This window comes from Coturnix japonica, chromosome 2 (genome assembly GCF_001577835.2).
Source record: "Coturnix japonica isolate 7356 chromosome 2, Coturnix japonica 2.1, whole genome shotgun sequence".
Taxonomy (NCBI): domain Eukaryota; kingdom Metazoa; phylum Chordata; class Aves; order Galliformes; family Phasianidae; genus Coturnix; species Coturnix japonica.
In genome coordinates, this window is record NC_029517.1 from 115,600,355 (window position 1) to 115,621,842 (window position 21,488).

Below are 21,488 nucleotides of genomic sequence, written 5' to 3' on the forward strand. Positions count from 1 at the left end.
TCCCAGTTTCAGTCCTAGTGCTGAAACAATGCAGGAGGCAGGAGTCATGCTGCGAGGTGGGGGCAGCAGGTGGGCTCTGCTGAGTTTGGCTTTCTTCATTGATTTCCCTTTAGGCACAAGGAGACGCCAGTCTAGACATGGCAGGAATATAGAAGAGAGCAGCTGTGTACTTTGTCAGAGTTAATGGTTCCTGAATGAAAAGAGCTGGGGAGCGGGAAGTTTTCCTTCCCTCTCTCCTGGCAGCAAAAGACAGCTCTGAATGCAGGGTGGTGGCCCCTCCATATCTGAGGTAGAATAAGTGTCAGGAAAGCAAAGCCACACAACTGCAAACCCCACAGCTGCTGGGGCTGCAGCGCTGTGTACATTTGGTCCCAAGCAGCCCCATTTCTATACATCACTGCAGAAGCTGGAAGGCAGCTCAGAAGCACGAGAGTAATCTCTTCTTAAATACAACTTAATCATTGTTCCTTCTACTAGAGCAAAGAGCTGAACTAAACACTTTCGTTCAGCATCTGTCTACAAAATAAATTATTAGTCAAACACTTTGCTAATAAGGCTTCCTCCTACTTCAGCTGTGAGATAGGACCTAACTATTGTACTTTTTGTGGAGGCAGTAACTGAAGATAAGTGCTGTGAGATGTATAAAAATTGTGTCAGTTGATGGGCTGAATAAATCAGCGTTAACCACATTTAAAAGGCTTCAAACTTATACCCACTTGTGGAATAAATTTGCATTAATGATTGGGATGTGGGTCTGCTGTATTGCTGGTCCTACGATCACAGAAATTCTCGATTATTTATCCCAATCATAACATACCTGGGGGCTACTCACACATCCGTGTCAACAGAACACAGCCACAGTTACTCTGCAAGGATCAGCAACAACAACGAACTCACCAGGATTTTAGGAGACTCAGAAATTGTCCCGTTAATTGTATCTGTAAGTACATGGCTTGATCTGTTTCTGCTTATTTTCTTTTATCACAAATGAAACTAAAAATTCTAACCTTCTCCCATGGTTTCAGCAGGGAATTGGTATATGACCAATAAGTGACCTATCTGAAAGAAGGCCTGCGTTTTAAATAGAAGCTCATGCTTTTGGATACGGTTGCTAAGAAAATTGGTAGCTCTACTTAATCCTTCTTCAAATAATCTCTGACCTGCATAATCCCTGGACTGTGACACCTGTTTTCATGTGCTGGGAGAGATCAAAAGGACCCCTCTCGCTGTTTAGTCTGTATAGCCAATTGTGCTGTAATAAAAATGAAATATCAATTGATGCATCACACTAAAGGCTTAGTGTCAGATAAATCAAACCAAAAGCTTTTGGTCTCCCTCTTTGATGTAGTCGCCGTGTGTTTTTCCTTAACAGTAACCACACTGGCTCTGCAAGTCCAGGAAGGTGTGAAGTGGCAGAAAAACCTTAAGAGCACGGTGCTGTGGATATCTGAGGGCCACAGACACTTTCCCATGATGGGAACAGAGGAATGAGCAGGAGGCAGAGGGTGTGTGTCTGTGTGCTCATAAACACACCTGTGCACAGAGAAAGAAGGATTAAACCGATTATACCAGTCAGGTCCAAACACTGGGGAGAGATGTGATTAGGAGGGCTGTATTTCTCTCTGGGAGTGAAGCACGGAGAGATTCTGGAACATGACATCTTTCTATAAGAAATATCCACATAGGGCAGCATCTAGTTCTTAAGTAAAGGCCATATGACTTAATTAACTTGTAAAAGTAAAATGTATACCCAGACAATTAGCATGTGGTCATGAAGCAAGTGAGAACTCTGGCTGTTTGCCCCTAACATATGAAAACTTCTTACTTCTGTGTAAGCACTGGTTTGAATATAATGCTATACTGATGCTGACCAGCAGTTTCCAGATCTGTGCCACATCTCTTGGTGGCAAGGTGACACACTGCTCTGTGCTGCTTCCTCACAGTTCTCAGGAGCCTACAGCAGTGGATGGAGTCGGGTGAGAGGGGAACAGTGGTTCCCAGTGTGGCACAACATTTATACAATGTCCAAAGTAGGGGTATAACTCATCCAGCCCTCTTGATAAAACCATCTGCATCCATACAGCATGGATGGTCTATCCATCTCAAGACACCTATCCTCTGCAATAAAGGCCTCCATGACCCAGAAAGGAGTGGGAGAATAAATGAAGAGAGAAACATCCTTTTAGTGACTTCTTCCCAAAGCTTAATTACTTGGAATTGTTATGGTGTTTTCAATTATAATTTGTTTAAAACCACTAAAAGTGGCAACTGAATAACATAAAACATAGACATAAAAGACAGTAAACACTAATGGAAGCAAGTCAGATGTTAAACACTGATGTAGAACAGTGAGCTACATAGGCACTTTTGTTAGCCAACATTAGTCTCAGAAGCAGCATGGCCAGGGCAGCTGAGACTTTGCTTCAATGGTCTCTCATCAATGACAGAAAGAATAAATGCTGTTGTTGGCACCTGTGGGACAACATCCCAAGGACACTTAGCTCAGGGAACACTCTTTAAAGCAATGCCCACTTTGTCTTTCTGAGCAGTGTGTAGAAAATCAGGAGGAATGAGTAAGTATTCTTCAAATACTCTAACAAAGAAAAACAACAAAGGAGGAAAGGACACCATACAAGTAGTGGTCCCTTTCCATAGTGAATACATTAAACAGAGAAAAAAAAACCCAACAAGCATTTTGTGAAGGAAACTTGTTCTAGACTTAATAGGGCAAATCCCCAGGTACAGAGTAATGACCTTACATTGAACTACTATGAATGTAATTTTGCCTTTCCCGCAAAGTAGTGCAATATTACAACACCTGGCACCAAACAGTGGCAGGAAGCACCACCTGCTGCCTGAGACTTTTTTACTGCAAGGTTTTCATTGATAATAGTGGACATAACACTGTTGTACCACAGCCTGATACAGAAAATTCCCCTAAGCCAATTTTCCTGCTCACTCTATGATGTTACAGAACATATCCCATACCTTCAAAGTGCAGAAACACCACAGTAAGATGGAGCTCTTAATGTTTACAAATGCAAAGAAATAAAGGCCTGCTTATGTTACAAAGTCTTTTTAATTAGTTTTATACCCATGGATACAATTAAAAAGAAAATGTAACCTTCATCACATCACACTGATAAAACAACGTGCACACAAAGTGCTTTACAGAATTTGTGCAGAATACATTCCATTTAGAAGCACCGATGCATGTCAGTGGTGACGAATGTTGCCTCATGGACTTGTTTACTGATTGATTTATCATCAGCCACTTTTGTACTGAGAAGCTCAACATACTGTGCAGGTGGACATAGAAGCAGCCCGAGCCACTGCACCCTCTCCTCTGAAATTACCTGGGCAAATACAGGCAAGCTGTTATTTACTGGTGAGACAGCTATGTAAATGAACATTAATGGTTACTAGTGACATTAGCTTTAGTTAGAATGAACAACAAGACAACGTTATACATGAAAAATCCGCTTTTATTACAAATGTTTAGTAAAAGGCAATTATTTTTCCAAACTATTTCTCTTTTTCTTCCTAAACCTAAACAGACAGAATCAGAAGCAAATAAGAAACCACTTGGTTAAAATCTTACTGAAAGTTACCTTGTCAGTAGTTCTATCAGATTTCCTGCAAATCTCACCTTTAAAATGCCGTATTTACTGCACTATCTGCTTTCCTGGACAGAGATGCTCATCCTGCAGTAGAGATGTGTAGCCGTTAGTACAGATGGTTTGATTCATTTGGATAAACAGAAGAAAGGAAAAATAATTTGTAATCATCTCTTAGTATAAAACCTATGTCTATGAATTATGTTTGCACTTAACATATAGGTTGGAATGCAAGCTTCTGGAACCAAAGACAGGTTTCACACTGTCCCAGAAGGGCAACATGAATAACTTCACAGTCATTGGTGGAAGAATTCTGTGGTCACAAACTGCTGATATCTACCCAGTTTACAGTGTTTCAAAAGCCATTTTCCCACCTTTTTATTAAGTGACTTGCTTCATTCTATTTTTTTATTCTGTGACTTTCAGATTTTCCTCCTGCATGTGCGTATGCTCATGTGCTAAGTTTACATAAATTGCTTCTATTCAGACCGATCAGGAGAAAAGAAAGGATGTCCCTTATCTTCTGATACCTTTCAGACTGCAGCACCTATAGTCTAAAATGGCCTTTTAATGGAGTCCCTCTGGAGAGTTAATTCATATTTAGTGCACAACATTAAAAAGATTTCAGGATAGAAAAGATATGAAAATTGAGATCATTATGTTACACTGTAAATTATACCGCAAAGACATTATTCAAAATCAAAGCCCTTTTTTGGTGGGAAAAGTTTCAGAGAGTAAGGGGAAAGAAAGCTGCTAATGATGAAAGCAAGAGTGTATGGACACTCTGCTAAAAAGGCACACCAATAAAAGGCAAGTCAGATTCCTCTCCTGATGGTTCAAGTAATCTTGCTCTATAATTCTACTTATAGATATGTATACATATACACGCACACACGTGCATACAGATACATACACACACACCAGAAATTTGAGGCATTAGGAATGAATTTTAAGTAAGAATCAAATTACTGGGGGAGGTGTTCGCTGCAGTTATTTTCTGCTGCATTATGATTATAATCTAATGGTACAGTGATATGATTATACTCCTTTGTACTTTATATCATTTCATTGTATGAATGTGAGGCATAAGACTACAAGGTGCATTTATCTTACCTAAAGTAATTTTTATGGATCTTCTGTGTTCCTGCTTCTTCAGAAGGGATGGTCATTATTTTAGGAAATATAAAAAGAGTTGAGGGTAAGGATGTTCTAACAATCACTATTAAAATTTATTTGACTCTGGAGTTTACAGATTAGAGCGTGGCGTGCACGCAAACACACACAGAATGACAATGACAACAATGGCTGTAATGCAGCTCAAAACCAGATTCTGGTCCCAGCGTGGCCGTAATATGCTGATGCTGTAAAATCTTTTGTTTTCCTTTTGCTTAAGTTTGAAGATATAATGCACCATTTCCAAACTCTGCACTGTTCCATCTAAATGGTCCACAAACGATGACAGTAAATGTTAAGAGGTATGAGATGATTACTAGTTTCCAGAAAACATTCAACAGAAGATGCCCATACAGTAGTCACCATTAAAAGCTTAACAGCTGGAGGTTGAAAGTAAAGACCTTTTCAGTTGTATTGTTTAAAGAAGTACGACTATCACAGTGAAGTTAATTATAAAAAGGTAACAATTGTAAAGATTGCAACAGAGAACCCAGTAGATTGTTCAGAAAGTGGATCACATTTTCGGCTAAGTCTGAAAAAGGTTTTGCAATGTTGTAAATTCTACCTACTAGATATCACACAATATAAATCAGACAGAAGAAGCTGGAAAAAGATATTAAAAGCTTGGTCCTGCATTTCTGATTTCCCAAAATCTACCACAGAAGACTACAGGAACTTTGTATGTTTAGTGGTTGCAGGACAGAACCTTCAGAGATCTGCAATACATTGCTTCATTTCAGTACTTACATTATATATAAGTATTCAATTGATATTCTTTGGCTTTTAAATTACTATCCCTTAATATCTATAACGTGAAACCAAACCAAACCCAAAGCACTAAAAACTCCCCTCTTCCCCCAAAATAGTGCTAAAAAATTAAATGAACTAAAAAAACATATCCAGTATGTGTAAAGTGTAGCTGTTACTTCATTATAAAACTACGATATAACTATGGTGCAAAACAGGAAAGTGATACTGGTCAGAACTGTGATAGCAATTGCAAATTTACACTGCAGGAGTGACTGCAAGCGTTGCTTCTTAGGCACTTGTTGTTTTGTTTAACGAAAGATCATTTTGTGTGCGTAAAAATGACAGAAATACTCTCTAGAAGAATGCTCCCTAGTGTAACAATTGTATTGCTCAACTACAGTCCTTCATTCAGGAGAGCAGAAAAACATGTGCTTATTATTTACTTTATACTTAAAAATCTGTTGATAGGAATGGACTGAACACATGTTCAAGTGCTGTCCTGAACTGGGAAGCTTGCTGAAATTGGAGTATTAAAAGATAATATAGTGGTGAGCTTCTTTCCATTGTACTACAGTACTAACTTTGTCTAGTCTAGCTCTGCTCTCCACAATATTATCCAATATTTCCTAACAAAACAACAACAAAAAAAGAAAACAGGCATAAAATAAATAGGATAATCAAAGATTACACAATAAATATGCTACTAAGTGGGAGGAAAAGCATATTGCAACATAAGGCTCTGTAGTGTTGTACAATCAAGAAATAGTTCCATGTGCTCCACAACTCACCCCCTAATGTACAACACAAAGTTACCACAATACACCTGAAAAAGACCGGGAAGTAACAGACCAAACTTCTATTACATTGAACGTGTTAAAATTTAACAAGTGGTAAATGTGTTTTACTCCCTTTGAAGAACACCATGTGTTCTTCCACTGCTCCAACTGTCATTGCTAGAGAAGGAAGAATGAAAAGATTGCTGTGGTTTTTTTTTAAACACTCACAATAGAATTCCTTCAGACCTACAAAGTTACCAGTGTCCACACTGACTCATAGCATTATGGTGGAAAGTAAAACCAACTCAGAAATTTTGTTGTCTCCTCTTCTTGGCATCCATTGCATCCAGGATAGGTTGCCTCTTTGCAGTGTACCTCTGACGAAGCTCTTCAATTTCTCGTTCCATCATAGGGTCCAAAGCCTTTAATCTCATCTGCAATTCTTCTAAACTTAGATTTTTCAGCTGTAAGAAAGACAAAACAAGCAAAGAAAAACAAAGAAAAAGATTACAAACTATTTATAAGCAATATGAAAACCACTGCTTTTCATAACCCTATAGTTTACAGTTGCAGTGTGTTTTTAAGTGCCCTGAGTGTGTGTACATATATATATATATATATATATATATCACTGTTTATATAGCCAGAAGCTCCTCAGTAAGTAACAGCATATGAAAACACACACACATGCAGCACAGTTAATAAAAATAATAACAATTAAAAAATCCCTTTGAATACCTTGTAATTAGACTGCAAATAAATATAGGCCTGGTATTAAACTTCCTAGGCTGAAAATAAACGCATGCCATAGTACACAAGATTATATTCACGCATACAGATCACACTGGCTAATCAAATATTTCTTACCAGATTCAGTCTCTCACAGAAGCCTTAAGAAACAGACAAGTGCTGTAAGTGGCAGTCTGAGAGACATTTAGAGGTACCTTCTGATCAGTGACAAGACACCTGTACTACTCAATAGACTGCTGCCAGAACTAGTCAAGGCATCTGCCAACAGGTTGCTTAAATAATACACAAAATAATTTCTTGAGTGCATGGGATGGAATTACTTTGACCACACCCTTCTCTTTCCAAAAATATTTTCTCACAGTGTTAAGAGTTCATTACATTTCATTCATTAGGAGTGATGGGTCACAAAAGAAGTATGCAAGTATGCTCTTGCAGGGAGGATCCACTGTTGAAACCCCTTCCATTGGTTGTCCTATATAATTATTTCCTGGGGAAGTCCAGTGCCTTTCATTTCTCTCTCCTGTTGGAACTGCCTGTGCGTCCATTACCTTTCAAACAATGTGATAAATATCAACAGATTTCAAAGATCCTAGGAAAGGGACGATCTACACTGTGTTTGCAAACATGCTGGCATTGCAAACAAGCACAGCACCTAACACAGGAGATAAAAAAAGAACACAATTTCTGAATCAACCTGCTAATGAGTCAATGCTTAGTTTATGAATCTAGGGCAGTTTTCCATCAGCGCTGTCTGATCTGCTTTCCCTGAGGAATGAAATACTACTTTTGATCTTTATTTTTATCAGCATCTGAGGCATATCAATTAGCAACGCATATTGCTACATACAGTCCAAACCCCAGTACTATGATTTGTACTATGCACAATGCAGTATAGTGGGAAACAAATAACTTTAATGCATAACCAAGATGGAGTGAGGAGCTGAAATGCACAGAAGTGCATTTCTTTTTCAGCCAATTGGTAAACGTTGCTGGCACATTACAGAAACTATTCAGAGAAGATGTTTCCTATATGAGTGAAGTTTCAGATGGTTCTGCAATACTATCAGAAGATGTAACAGCATCTTTAACTGGTTCCTGGCAGTAGAGATGAGAGAAGCAATGAAACCATTGTTTTTAGCACATCTGAGAAATGTGTGACTCCATGGACTAGCAAGTGGACCAATACAGGCACCACCAATGACCACTTGTGTGAGCATCCTGTGAAAAACCTCACCGATGAAGTTTGTATCAGCTCAGGGCCATTTATTCCCTCTGAATCACCACTGCAGACATCAAGTGTAAACTGCACGTAACAGACTCAAGCTTACGTGATCACATAGCTATGCAGCACCAAAAAAACAATTTAAAAAGTCAGAGAATAATGTGATGGGTGAGTTTTTATTTAAATTTCAGTCAAGAAACAGAGCCAGCAAATGGAATTAAATATTCTTTAAGGATCACAGACAGCTGGGCTGGAAATTAAAATATAAAGAGAATGAATTTTTAAATCCAGAGAATAAGAATCTTTCAGAATGATCTCAGTCATGTCACCCAGGGGACATGGGGAACTGCAGTGCTCATCTGTATGAAGGGATGATGCTTGGGACACACAGAGGAAGCAAATAACAGAAAAAAGGGAAATTAAGAGTCTGAAAACAGAGTTATGAATCTCATCCATCTGACATCAGATGCTAGATTAGACGGTAATGGTCAGAGAGCTCTATGTACTCTAGAAAACCACTTAATCACATTGAAATGCTGCAGCTCATTCTAGGATGTGTTTCTGCACACGCACACGTACATCTCATTCAAAACGTTTGTTTCTTGATTTTAGTCTGTGCCATGGATATTTTCTCACAAATCCTAAAGACTGCAGAAGCCCAAGCACTGAATGCAACAGCAATATATTAAATGAGATGTGCAGAAACAACTCAAACAGGAAATGCAATTATTCCTACGCAACTTATTCCCGTGAATGATGAATATTTTGATTCAGTTTCTTAAAGTGACAGAGCTTGGCGCTCTCATGCACTTTCATTTGCAAGAGTTCACAGTTCAAACTGCCATAGCTGATTTCCCATGCGGCTTATTGAAACAAGGGCTACCAACACAAATAGGAATCCAGAAATCAAAAAGGTTTTAAATGATACTTTGATAGCATTTTACAAGCTGCAAACACAGTGGTTCAGCAATCGAGCTATTATTTGTCTGACAATGACAATTTAATCTCTGCCATTCCAAATAAGAGAATCAATCACATCGTTTGTGAGCTCAGATGCTCACAATCAGATGACAATTAGTGTCAAGATGGTCCAGCACCAAGGCAGAGGAAGGCTTCAGTGAATGGAGCATCTGCAAGGCCTATGGAGCACTCGTCTTCACTGATACGCTTCAGATACTGAAGCATATCTATCTAATCCTGCAGCTGAACTGTTATTTTCTTGGAAAAGGCAACACAACCATACACTGCACACTCTCCTCTAAGGAAACAGAAGTGAGGAAACCTGGTGTAGCCCATCTTGAACTTTTATCAAACAGGATACCCATCATTTGCCTCCTCCAGGCTCACTTTTCAACCTATTCATGACAGGGTTAGCGACTTCTCCAAAAAAACTAAGTGCAAAAGTTAAAAAACAGCAGAACTGATTCAGAACTGCCAACAACCTCCTTTTAATAGGATCACCCTCATTATTGAGAACTTAAGCTGGGATACAGCAACAATCAAGAGGCTGGGAAAGTTCCAACCCCATCTACAAGCTGTGATCAAATGACAGATGAGAGATACTGAGTCTCCAGAGACAGGTACATCCCCAGGTGTGAAGCTGGCAGGAACCACAGCTAATCGCAGTTATCTGGGTTTTTAAGAAACAGCGATAAGTTTTGTGGTTGAAGAAAAAATAATCCAGTGCTACAATGCGAGATAGGTAACCTGCACTGCATCTCATCAGAAGAACATTTTCTGTGCAGAAAGCATTCTTGTTCTGGTCAACGCTGGCTTCAGGCTCTTTGCTTTCTATTACATCCTCAAACAGTGACATAAAAGGAATTCCTTCCTCCCATGCTGATGCAGTCATCTCTCATAACAAAACCCCAGCAAGGGAAGGGCAACAGTTTTTACCTTTTTTCAGTCAAACTCAGTGCATCTCAGGCAGATCAGCTACAGTTGGATTGGTGTGTTCAGCAGGACAAGTATGAAACACTTGCAGTCAATGCTCCTGCCTGCAGGAGGACCCACACCATACCTTATATATTTTGTTTGCAACCCTGATCAGATCATACTGACAAAGATGCGAGCCAGAACATGCAACTGGAAAATACATAGGCATTTCTGTCTACAGACCAGAGATCTCTATGGATAAGCTGAGAAGGAAGGAGATAACCCACAATCATATGTGGACCCTCAAAGGTCATCAAAACAAGCAGCGTAATGTGAATCCTAACTACCTGTTTCCAGCACAGGAGTCGGGAGGAAGGAAATGTATCTGAGATACTTGGCGGTGCTTGCAGACCATGAATTGCAGCGAAGGGGTCTGGAAAAGAGTCTGGAACTCATTAGCTGGTCTTGGCCAGCACACATCTACAGCCATCCAAACTTTTCAGGGGGTGAAATCCAAAGTTTGGGTGGATGTAGCACTCTACAATCTTAATCCACCCTTGACAGCTAACAGAAGTAAATAAAAGCTCTAGGCTTGTGATGTTTTCAATATGATAAAATTAGATTTCATTAGTAATTCCATAATGTATGAATTACCATTACAAACCTCCATTCTATCAAACTAAATTATGGAATACTGCCATTAAGCTGGTGCAATGAAAACAAGCAAATGCATTTTCAGGGTTTAAATTGTTAAGAAAATAGATATTCGATCAAAAAATAATCTGTATCAAGTTTGAACAAAAAAATTCTTCCTAGCAACTGCTTAAACGAATCTTACAGATGCAACATGCCTTATTAGAGGCCTTTGATTAAAAAAATATGGATTGTTAATACTGTATCCTGAGTCATCTATTTTCCCATCTGCTAGTAATTCCTACAATATGAACTATCAACAGAATGGCTAACAACAACAATTTTCTATGGCAATTGCAAAAGTGGGTTGCCTATAGCACTTTCTAAGATTTAACCAGTGCATGCCTTGGATTGCTCTGTGTTGTCGGTGGCCTCGGGTAAAAGAAGAAAAGAAACTTTCTCTCCACTGCAGCTTCTCCTTTACTTTTGCTGAGCAGTTTTCTTCTCTCTTACTGAATGAGACCCACAGATGGTTTCAAAATCCTTTTTATTAACATAACAGGTTAGACTTGGGTCGGATTCCTGAGACAAAAGGTGGGCTTTCCTGACTAATTTTTCTGGTCTACAAAAGTTCATACCCAAACCTCAAAAGCTCACTTATATGGTAGCTTTCTTAGCCTTGCATGCACGGAAAGATACCACATTGGCTGTTATGTGCTCAGCAGCAGCTCTCCCCTCCTTGCCGAGCAAGTCAGGCTGCACGTCAGAGCTCTGACCTGCTGTTATCCCTATTCCTGCTGTCACTGGAGGAGGCAAATCAGACACAAGCAAACCAGCTTTATCAGAAAGCAGAACAAAAGCAATTATTTCTTTGTGTTAGGGAGCAGGTTTCCTTGTTGCAAAATACAAAATACGAGGCTATAGAAATATAAAAGATCTCAATTACTGCTGTTGCTTTTGATAACTTATGGGAGAAAGCCAGGAACATAACATTCTAAAACCTAAACTTCATTCCACAGGACTACTTTATGCATTGGGAGGGGTAAAATAAGTACATGGAATGAAGAGAAAATTAAACCAGGACAACATCACTTAATTTTAAAAAGACCTTTTAGGAATAAATTATTATATAAACGTTCAGTTATTAATTCCTATCTTCACTACTCAAACCTTCACTGTTACATATGTTAAAACTGTATATTTTCAAAACGCAAAGCTCAGTCTCCCCTACTATCATCGTTTTTCAGCTTTTGAAGACTTTTCTCAGCTTTAGACAGTATTATAGATGAATAGCAAACCACCAAGAAAAAGGGAAAAAAAAAGAGTTTTCTACAGCATTAAAGCATACTATGATTTGCATACTACCTAGGGCTTCTCCTTTTAGCACATTAAGCACCACCAATCCTAAAATTCAAAAGTTATGAGCTGGGCCCTTCATCTTTAGTAAACTCCCATAAAAAATTAGATTCCTAGAATAGCTTTTTGGAGGAGAGAGGTGTCTTTCTACCTCTCTTTTTCTTTCTGAGCCATGAGGGGGCAGCTAGAATTTAAACATTGCTGTTTAGAAACTGCAAAGACTAAAATGTTCAGGAAAAAAAACAACAACAATCCAGGAGCTTAAAGCTGTTATGAATTATACTGACTACAGAAGTTGAAATCCAAGGAAAAGCATAAATCATCATGAAAAGTTGTGTAAAAATCAATGATATTACAACTCTCACATACTGCAATTTTCCACAGTTCCTGACAACACCAGTTAAGTAGCATGTGTTTATGCTCGATCATATTGTAAGCAGCTCAAATATAATTTACACTGCTTTTACTCCTAACGAATATGATCATGCGGTTGGATTATAATCATTTTCACTAAAAGGAGTAAAACATAAAAAGCAACTGAACAGAGGTAAATAAACTGCAAGCCATGTACCCCAGCAAACTGGTAGCTTGAAAATGTCCACTGATAAGTAACTGTGAGATCACTTTCTTGGTATCCGATAGATAATAAAAATTTAACTTTAGAAGTGCACAAAAGGAAAAAAAAACACCTCCTATTACTCTGTTTCTTTTTGCTTCTGTCACTCGGAGTTCATACTGTAACATTATACAATTACAAATGAATCTACTGAAGCACGACGCTGTAATTTGCTATTGTCCTCTCTTTAGAATTGCACCATCCATCACAGACATTTTTCAAAATGACTTTTAAAGAGTACCACAGACAAATACTCGCCATTTAAAGTGCCTCAGAGGAGATTTTGGTGTTCTTTGAGTACTCTGATTTTCTTTATTAGGCATGTAAAGCCACAGTTAGGCATGAAAAATACAACAAATGTTTAGTGGAGTTCCCAACAGAATAGGTAATCTAAAGCTTAGGAAAAGCCCTCCATCTGGCTACTTAAACCGGGTTGCAAATACATCCACACAGTGAGGAGAGCAGAGCAGCTACCACACCAGATCTACAAGTATACAGGATCTTCTCTCTGCCCATATTGCTTATGGATGAAAAAAAAGAAAAAGAAAAGACAAAACATGAGAAAAAAAAGTTTTTGAAATATAATCCATGCAGATGCACAGCTTTGAAATGTGTATGAGAGGATCACTTATAAAATGGTCAGAAAACAAGCAAATCTATACTTGGGAGTTAAATTAAAAGCATAAAAAAATATAAAACAAAATATAAGTTTTGAAGTTAAAAAGAAAACTAAAGCAAACAAATTAATGCAATACGTAATGAGTAACGTATAGCAAGTTTACATAATAATTCCATTTAATATTATATTTAAAAGAAAAACTGAAGTTCCTTGAATAATGAGGATCTCTGTATGGCACACAAGACACATCCATGCAGAAGTTAACTGCAGACACAGAAAAGAGTTTAATCTGAAGAGCTAGGAGCATTTTTAAACCTTAACCTCAGTGTCCTGGTGACAATACATGGAAATCTGAAACTTCTTAGAAATACAGAATGTTCATAGCTCAAACTACAGCAAAAACAGAAACAGCAGAACTAAATTTTCTGGACAGGAGAAAGTCTGTGGGGGTCAGCAACTCCCCAGCCCAAAATGCACACATAAACTCTTATTCCATTTGCTGAGGAACCCTGACATATTCTTTACAAGGAAGAAAAATCAGTTTAGTTTAAAATAGCCTATTCAGAATGGAGCTAGGAAAATAAAACATCATCTTTAATAAATAGAAGAATGGTAGACACACTGTTTGTTGGTTTTCATTTCAAGCAGAAAGGATTCTAGCAGGCACACCCAACAGCGTATGGCTTTCAACCACTTTGGGTATGAGACTGACTGGAAAAAAATCTAAATTAAAAAAACCAAATGCAGAGATGCTGACTGCAGCAACTGGACAGAGCAGGAGCTAAGCAAAGAAATGTAACTGAACTGTTAGTGGCAGTAGGAAAAAACAAGAGCCCTAGTGCACAAAAGCCATATGGGTTAAGGCCTGGGGATGAGGCCAGCGGAGAAGAGGAATGTCAGGCCTAGCTGAGGGAGCACCACAATCACTGCTGCACAGAGACCTGAGGAAAGTGGGGAGCAAAGCACAGTCCCAGCCCCCTGCCAGGTAATGACAGATCCCATGTTAGGGAAAATGATCAAAACAGCTCCAAAACTTTCTTACCGCCTTCAAGAACTGAGAAGGTTTGTGGAATATCTCTTCAGAACATAAGGGATACTCTAATTCTCCCTAATAGCATCACCATTTCACTCAAGTCTTATCTACAGATCAGCCAGATACTGAAGTTTCAGCAGCTTCACCAACATGCTCAGTTCTTCTTTCGATGCACCAGCTCTGCATTTAATCATTTAATTACAATTTCATTGAAGAACCACTGATTACCACATAATCTTTAGTCAACCTGAGGAAATACACATTGCAAAGCTCTAAATGTAGTACAGATACTACCTTCCCTTCTATTCTGGACTAAATTAGATCTACAATAAGTTCATGAATACTGATTGTGATAACCTATTGAATAATACTACTTAGCTTGCAGCTTTAAAATAATATACAGTATCTTTTCCTGTTGAGACAGGTAGCATGCTACTCAAACCAAAAGTAACATACTAAGAAATATCCTGTAAGTACAAGAATATAGAACAAGATAATAATAAAACCACATGAATTAAAAGACCCATGTACTAAAGTACAACTAGCAGCAGAAGTAAATAATAAAAAAGCCACTACCATCTTACACCTTGTGAAAAGCATGATGCTTACTCCATGCAGAAACCCCATCTATTTATTAAACAAGATTCAATGACTCAGTGGCATACTCACTTACTGCATCCAGAACTGCCAAAATAATTCACCAGATAAATATTTTATTATCAAATATTTTGCCTATGACTCAAACACGCATGCGATTAAGCCAAAAACTAGCTTTCATACCTACACAGTATTATCTCCTAGGAAGGTCTAAAGCAGTCAGTCTACACACTTTGAGCATTAGTTTGTTTATTCAGGCTGTTTTTTTTTATTATAATTTGCAGATATAGTTGTAGTTTATTACGATGAAGGAAAAACATTAGACAGAGCTAACCTCAGTGCAAACAGACACTGTGGAAGCTTTTGTGACAGCACTGTCAATTAATACCAGTTGCAGTTCTACCATTCACTACTCCACGTTCACATTTGTAGAGTGAATGATGTCAGCTACAGAGCCCACAGCAAGGGAATGGTCTGAGCTCTGTAAACCCTCAGAGCATATGATGTGACTTCAGTTTTGCTAAGAATCCTTCTGGTCTCTCTACTCCTGCTGGTTTTTCACTTAATCTTACTGACTGCATACATTCTGTTTTACTTTTCTATACTCAAATTAGTCAAAAAAAGGGAAAAAAATATTGTACAGTAGCAGTAAAGAAAAATGAAATAAAATTATATTCATTGCATGATGTATCAATAACAAAAACACTGCACATACTGCTTTTGATTTTGAGGTGGCTCTAAATCTTTATCCTGAAAAACCCTGCTGGGTGTCTAATCTAGGTTTTATAATTGATGCAGCATTCATTACCTGGAATCAGAAGTAAAACCAAGGGCTTTCTCTACATTATTTCCAACTGTAAGAGTGGGAAACAATGAAGAGTTCCTCTCAAGCTCGAACTTGAACCAAACAATCTACCTCATTCCCAAACCACATAAAAAGCATAAGGAAAATGCAAGCCAGGCAAATACATTCCTCCATTGTCAGTACTCAGAAAAAATCTGTGCTCTGTTCTGTCATTTGTTATACAGCTCATCTTTAAATGAAATTATATTTCACAACTGCACATTCAGAAATAATTAAAAGCCAAATAAAATTTAATTTCAATTTGCAGTGTCTTCTAAAAACAATTCAGTTAAGACCATTTTCAGAGTAGTGCTTTTGCAAAGTAAAAACCAAATTATCAGTGTTGATGCTATTAAATGCTTTTGCAATTTATTTAAAATTCATCACCCAGTTTTCTGCTTACAGCACATTTATTCCTCAGCTTGAATGGCACAGTGCATTCACAGACATAAAACCAAACAGAGACAAGGTACAAATTAATGGGTTTGATCACCTATAAGTGTCACTATTTAGAGTTTGTTAGAACACGAGAGTGAAAAAGCCCTCTTCACCAGCAGGATCTAATGCATATGCATGAGCACAAATAAAAGGAAACACAGGGTTAGCAACAAACAGACTGCATATCTGCCCTAGACCTTCTGAGTTACACATGAATTTAGCAACATGCAGGGATTGCTTCTTGATACTGCATGTATCAGGATGCACCATAGAAAAAGTCCTGCTCTCAGAAAAACATATGAATACATACTACATATTCCTGAAAATCAACCAATGTAGCAGAATGATGCAATTAAAAAAACCCATGTATCTTAAAAATGTTATCGTCCTTCACAAGTAGGAAACATCACCATACTGAGCAGTTTAAAAACTACTGATTGTATAGGAAACTGTTGATCACAGCCTGAAACTCCGATTAACCATCTGAGGCAAGCAATGAGTCAGCTGCGGGAGCACAGGTGAAGGTAATTCAGCTGTGCTCCCAGAAGGGGTGGAGCTTGACTGCACCTCTCCTCGATCTCATTTAAGGGCTGACCACCACTAAGGAAGCATCTCTTTCTGGAGATTGCTCCTGTGTGGAGGTTACAGCAAGCATCAGCATCAGCGAGCATTTATCATTAATCCTCTTTCTATTACATAACCTCTATTTATCCATTGATTTTTATAACTGTACGATTGTAACTGTACAAGTGTTAATGTTCAGAAATTACAGTTGAAATTACTCATACTATACACCTTATGATAATTCACAACAATTTTTCAAACATATTTTCAAACTTTAAATACTTATTTATACAGACATTGGCTCCTTGTAGTCCTCAACCATATCTATCTCAAAACACTTTTTCCTACATGAGCATCTTCTCTTGCTTTAAACAAAATCTTCTGTTGTTTTGTACATTCATGTCTCCAAACATCAACCATCCTGGGAGCTTGTTTTTATAGCACATGATGGTTTGTATCACACAGGGAAACACAGGTATGAACTGAACACCTATTAACCTGATTGTTATCAAGCTGCTTATCAATTTAATACCATGCAGTATTTTAAAAGTAGCAGTGTCACTTGAAAACTGACATATTTGCTATTTATTGTTGCTATAACAACCACAGAAAACTGTAAAAGAAAATACCGAGCAATAAAGGATGAAACACCATAGAAACAGACAAGAATAGAACAAGTTGTGTCAGCACTGGCCCGAAGGAAGATTTTACACACAAACAAGTTCGTAGATAGAATTATAAAAAGCTGGAGGAACAGAAAAGGGCAGTCAAGGTGGGGAAATTAAAAAGGTAATAATACGGAATACCTACAATGTTCTCCAACAGGGATTACATGCGGATTGCATGAAACCTCTGTGAAAACTAAAATTCATTAAATGAGAAATTTTGAGAAAACATCCAGCAGAGATAATGATACAAACTCATTTCGAATACATATTTTAAACCTCTTGCTTATAATAATGCTGCTGCAGTGTCACGCTATATAAATAGTTAGAAGCCCTCAAAACCAAACACAGTAATAGCTATACTGCTGCCAGTTCTACATAGTTTTCTAAAATTCCCTCCAGCAGAAGGAACTAACAATTGATTTAGGAAGTTACGAAGGAATTCAAATGTGGCGATCTATTTTCCTGTAGGTCAACCCACTACTGCACTGTATAATGAGTGTAAACATGAAATGATATCATTTCATCTCTGCTCCTCACCTTTCCAATGACCTTTCAGAGAAAACATCCCGGAGCCTGAATTTTGTTTGGCATGGAAGTCATACAGGCTGGATAATATGATATTCCTACCTACAAGCAGAACACCTTTAATATATTAATTTCTCTTAAAGAAAAAATAAAAGTTACATAGACATCTCTACACCAAAGCTAATATCAACACAAGGGCCATTAAAAATCAAAGTTTTACTTCCAGTAGAAGAAATAATAAATTTACAGCTCTTTCTTTAATGAATCTACAAAGCCAAAATTGAACTTCTGTCTAGTAAATCTTCTCTTTGGATGTTATCCACTGACTTGCATTAAGAGCATAATCAAGACAAAAACACTTACTCTTCACATCTCTCTTGTCTCAAAGAAGGACTAAAAAGCAGATGGTATTAAAATGCAGCTCAAACCAGAGATGATAATTTTAGACTTGATTCAGCATACACATGGAAACCATTAGATAAAGAAGGGAATTCTTCCATAAAAAGTTAGTTCAGGTGAGATGTAACTGAATCATAGACAGGAATCTTAACAAAAAGAACTGTTCTGATTTGCTGATATTAAAACAGTAGTAGAACTGGGGACCAAACAGAAAAAAAAAGAGTAAGGAAGCAGCTACATTTTACACTTGATATGAATTAATGACAGGAGGTAGCCAAAGGGTCATTCCTACTGAAACCCTCAGGCTGTTGCCTGCCTCCTTACATGGGATTCACCAACTCACAGCTGTGGGTGAATGGGGAGGGAGAGGAGAGAAAATGCAGCAAGAGGAGGCCGATGTTTGCTGTGCAAGCCCAATCAGCCCACTTTGCTGGGCATCCGACTGCTCTGATCAGCACGGGTCAAGTCACATAACTAGATGGTGCCCTTTTCTGCCAGATCCCTCTCACACTCTAATGCATCACCCATATGACTGAGGGTACGGTGCCCCACATTGATTCATGCCTCCAAGCTGCAATGGTGAAGGTCAACCTACTGTCAGGACAGAGAATTCAGACCACCTTATGTTTCAGCACAGACATAAGACTGCAAACCTCTTCTTGGACACTGATTATTTTATGTAAGAAACTTGTAGCAAATCAACTTCAAGATCTCCACATTTGCTGAAAAAGCTCCAAAGTTATGAAGGCACAATCATCTAATTCTCATTTTGTCAGGAAACAGACCAGAAATAATACAAAGCCAGATTGCAAAAGATTTTTCTCTGAGCAGGGTAATTAAAGATTAGAAACACCAACATGATTAAATGTTAACAGATCACACATAGTAAAACTGAGTATCACATTTTGGGTAAATATAGGTTTAGGGGGCAATCACAAATACCTATGAAGGACAGTCATGCTTTCATGACAAAGTGAATCAAATTGATTTTATACATTACAACTACTAAAGAATTAATCGTATAATTTGTTTTCCCCAAAGTTCTGGAAACAGGATTGGCAGCTTCCTCAAATTCAGTCTGCAAGTAATTCAAATGCAGCAGGGGGGACCCTGCAGGAGGGATGAGAGAATCAGAACTGAAGCTTTTTGCTCTTTCTGGTATTTCAGAAGAAACACAGAGATGGTGTATTCTCACCACATTTTAGGATTCATGTATTTGACAACGTACTTGACAATGGAGTAAGAAGACTGCCCTACCTACACCAAAAATGGCAGGGGATCTCAGAACCAATCACGCCGTAAGTGAAAATCTAATACGAGCAGGCAAAGCTTTTGTACCAACTACTCAGAAGGTAAACTACTTATCTACTTCAGAAATACATTTTTAAATGCTAGATGCAAAGAGTAAATGCTGTGGTATGATTATTAGACATCAGCAATGGACTGTACAATGCATGCTTTTGGAAAGAGTATTTTAAAATATGGTCTTACAAAACTGTTTTGTAAGTTTTTGTGCATCTTGATAATATAAACTAAAACTATCACAAAAAAAATGAAAAGGGAATAAAGGCTGGTTTTATCCTCTACATAATTTTAATCTTCTCTCATTACAAAAAGCAGTGTAAATCCTGCCTTAGCAGTGGATGCAAATGGGGATCCACTCAAGCACTGCAGTTGCTCTGCAGTTGCCATCCAACAATATATTTTAAAACATATCCTAACTCAACACGTGTATTTCTAAAAAGATTTTGCACCAGCGAAGTGGCAATGGTCCTTTATAGAAAAAGCTTACGGTGTCATGGGCAGTTCACTGATAGTCTGTCCTTTGCGTTGCTGCAGTATAATCGCTAAGACCTGCCTTGCTTTGATTTAGCTGCTCAGGCAGCCCATCAATAATTTGGAAGCATTCAAAAGTTCTCATAGAAGTGCTTAGGGACTTGGCATCATGTCTTCTCACAGCTGTGCAAAGGCACCACTTTGCTTTTGCATTTTCATCAGAGCTATCAGAAGAATTGCGGACTCCGCTGTTCATATATTGCTTTTTAATTTGTGATGGTTTTGTCAATCTTAACACTTCAACAAAACTTTTAATTAAAATATTTCAGAGAGAATACTGCTATTTCACCTTATGCAATTTATTTGGCTTGATTATTTAAAACAATGCAACTAATTTGAAGAAAAGCTTACATTACAATCACACTAATTAGGGAACATTTCACCAGACAGTGAATGTTCAGCAATTCTCTGTCCTATTAATTAAAAGGCACTTGCGGATCTACTGAATTCAGGAGAAAAAATAGAAAAATAAAAACCTGCATGTAGTACAAAATAATCTACTGTATAGCCTACTAAAACTTTCCCTTAATTCTGAATTTCACTTTTTACAGGTAGGGAGTAGAACACTTTATTCAGTTAATTCACACTATGAAGCACAACACAGAGAGGTCAAAAGGTGTCAATAAAATGCCATGCTAGGGCTATTCACAGCCCAAACTGGCAAACCCACACCACCAATGAAGATGAGGAGTCTACTTACCGCCAAACAGTGCGGCATGTGGGCCAGGACCATGAGATGAGCCCCAGCATTACCTGAGCCATAGCGTAGACGGCTTTTAATGGAGTAAGTCCAAAGCACAATCAAATTGTATTTAGTTTTCCTGCACCACATCATCATGACACATGCATTAATTAAAGGATTCAAATAATTTCCCATGACTGCTGTGAAAATTCAAAAGCATACCAAGTCTGAGATGATTACTGTCAATGAAAAAGCCCTAACCGAGCATGTTTCAGTTTAACCTTTACATACATACACCTGGAGAGAAAGTATCATTTCTTAACATAAGCCATACACAGATAAAAGCTGAAAACCTTTCTACACTCAGACATGAAGTCATTTAATATTTCTACAAGAAGAAATAGAAAGGAATTCTTAGCAAGCAAAGACAGGAAGCTGTCCATTAATGATTCCTATGATTGTTCATCTAGATATGAACTTCTTAACAGCATCAGCATGAGACTTCCGACTTTAAC

At 38.0% G+C, this 21,488-nt stretch overlaps 1 protein-coding gene across 1 annotated transcript in view; it reads right to left on the reverse strand.

Annotated features, from left to right (window-relative positions):
- Positions 1-3,060: 3,060 nt before the first annotated feature.
- Positions 3,061-21,488, reverse strand: part of STK3 (serine/threonine kinase 3) — a 113,019-nt gene continuing 94,591 nt past the window's right edge. The window contains exon 11 of the mRNA XM_015856118.2: positions 3,061-6,780. Coding sequence (XP_015711604.1) covers positions 6,622-6,780 — 159 coding nt within the window. The 3' untranslated portion in view covers positions 3,061-6,621. The remainder of the gene's footprint in view (positions 6,781-21,488) is intronic.